This window comes from Galeopterus variegatus, unplaced genomic scaffold, assembly GCF_000696425.1.
Source record: "Galeopterus variegatus unplaced genomic scaffold, G_variegatus-3.0.2 Scaffold9286, whole genome shotgun sequence".
Lineage (NCBI taxonomy): Eukaryota > Metazoa > Chordata > Mammalia > Dermoptera > Cynocephalidae > Galeopterus > Galeopterus variegatus.
Window position 1 is genome coordinate 3,402 of NW_007735397.1, and position 1,006 is coordinate 4,407.

The 1,006-nt window shown below is 37.6% G+C and overlaps 1 protein-coding gene across 1 annotated transcript in view; it reads left to right on the forward strand.

The window, feature by feature from the left end:
* Nucleotides 1-796: 796 nt before the first annotated feature.
* LOC103609164 (Niemann-Pick C1 protein-like) overlaps nucleotides 797-1,006 on the forward strand; it is a 33,896-nt gene continuing 33,686 nt past the window's right edge. The window contains exon 1 of the mRNA XM_008593514.1: nucleotides 797-968. Coding sequence (XP_008591736.1) covers nucleotides 818-968 — 151 coding nt within the window. The 5' untranslated portion in view covers nucleotides 797-817. The remainder of the gene's footprint in view (nucleotides 969-1,006) is intronic.

Genomic DNA, 1,006 nt, shown 5'->3' on the forward strand with positions numbered 1-1,006 from the left:
ATAAATTAAAAGTTGAGAATCTAATTGGGTCATCATTNCCATTCTGGGTGAGGCATTATGGATATAAACATCAAAAGATGGCCAAGTTCTCCCTATGTTATCAGTGGTACCAAAGCTTTATATATGATAGCAAAGAAGAGAAACAACCTGATATATGGAATATTATACAGCTGTCAGAATTGATGATGGTAGAGATCAACTGTGGTAACATGAAAAGAGATTTGTAATTTATGGAAAGTGATAGAAAACTGTATGCACCCTAGGAGTTAGAATAGTGTAATTGTAGTTTCTGGTATGTCACATTAAAGCGCGGGTCTCCTGAAGGAGAGTCCGTGTGCATGTTTGTCTCTTTCACTAGAACAGAGACTCTTAACAGCCGGGACACACCTTCCTTGTTCTGTGTTGTGCATGGTCACTGGGACTGGATCAGAGTAAAATGTAATCTCGGTTGTGTTGTGAGAATACATGTCTAACGAAGCAGTAGCTTTTGTAGGTAACAGTGGACCAAAAGGAAAAGAGAGCTTTTTTGCCACATGACAAGTCAGGATTAGGAGCTTTTTAAACTTTGAACCTGAAGGACAGCAGACAGCTGTGGTTCTCATGAAAACCCATATGCTTCTGAAATGCATGCAGCCAGAGAACACTACTACTGTTCTTTTTATCTTTATAAGTCACAGCAGTATTCTTTTGCCTTTCAGGAGGGAAGTGAATTTTAAATATTCTATTTTAAATCACACTTTTGCTGGCCCTGTTATCTGTGAGATCATGCAAAATATTTATTTTTTTCTTTAGATGTCCGTCCTGTTTTTATAATCTAATGAACCTGTTTTGTGAGCTGACATGTAGCCCTCAACAGAGTCAGTTTCTGAATGTAACAGCAACTGAAGATTATGTTGATCCTGATACAAACCAGACGAAAACAAACGTAAAAGAGTTACAGTACTATGTTGGACAGAGTTTTGCCAATGGTAAGTAAACTTTTAATTATTCCTTCTTTACAGCTGGC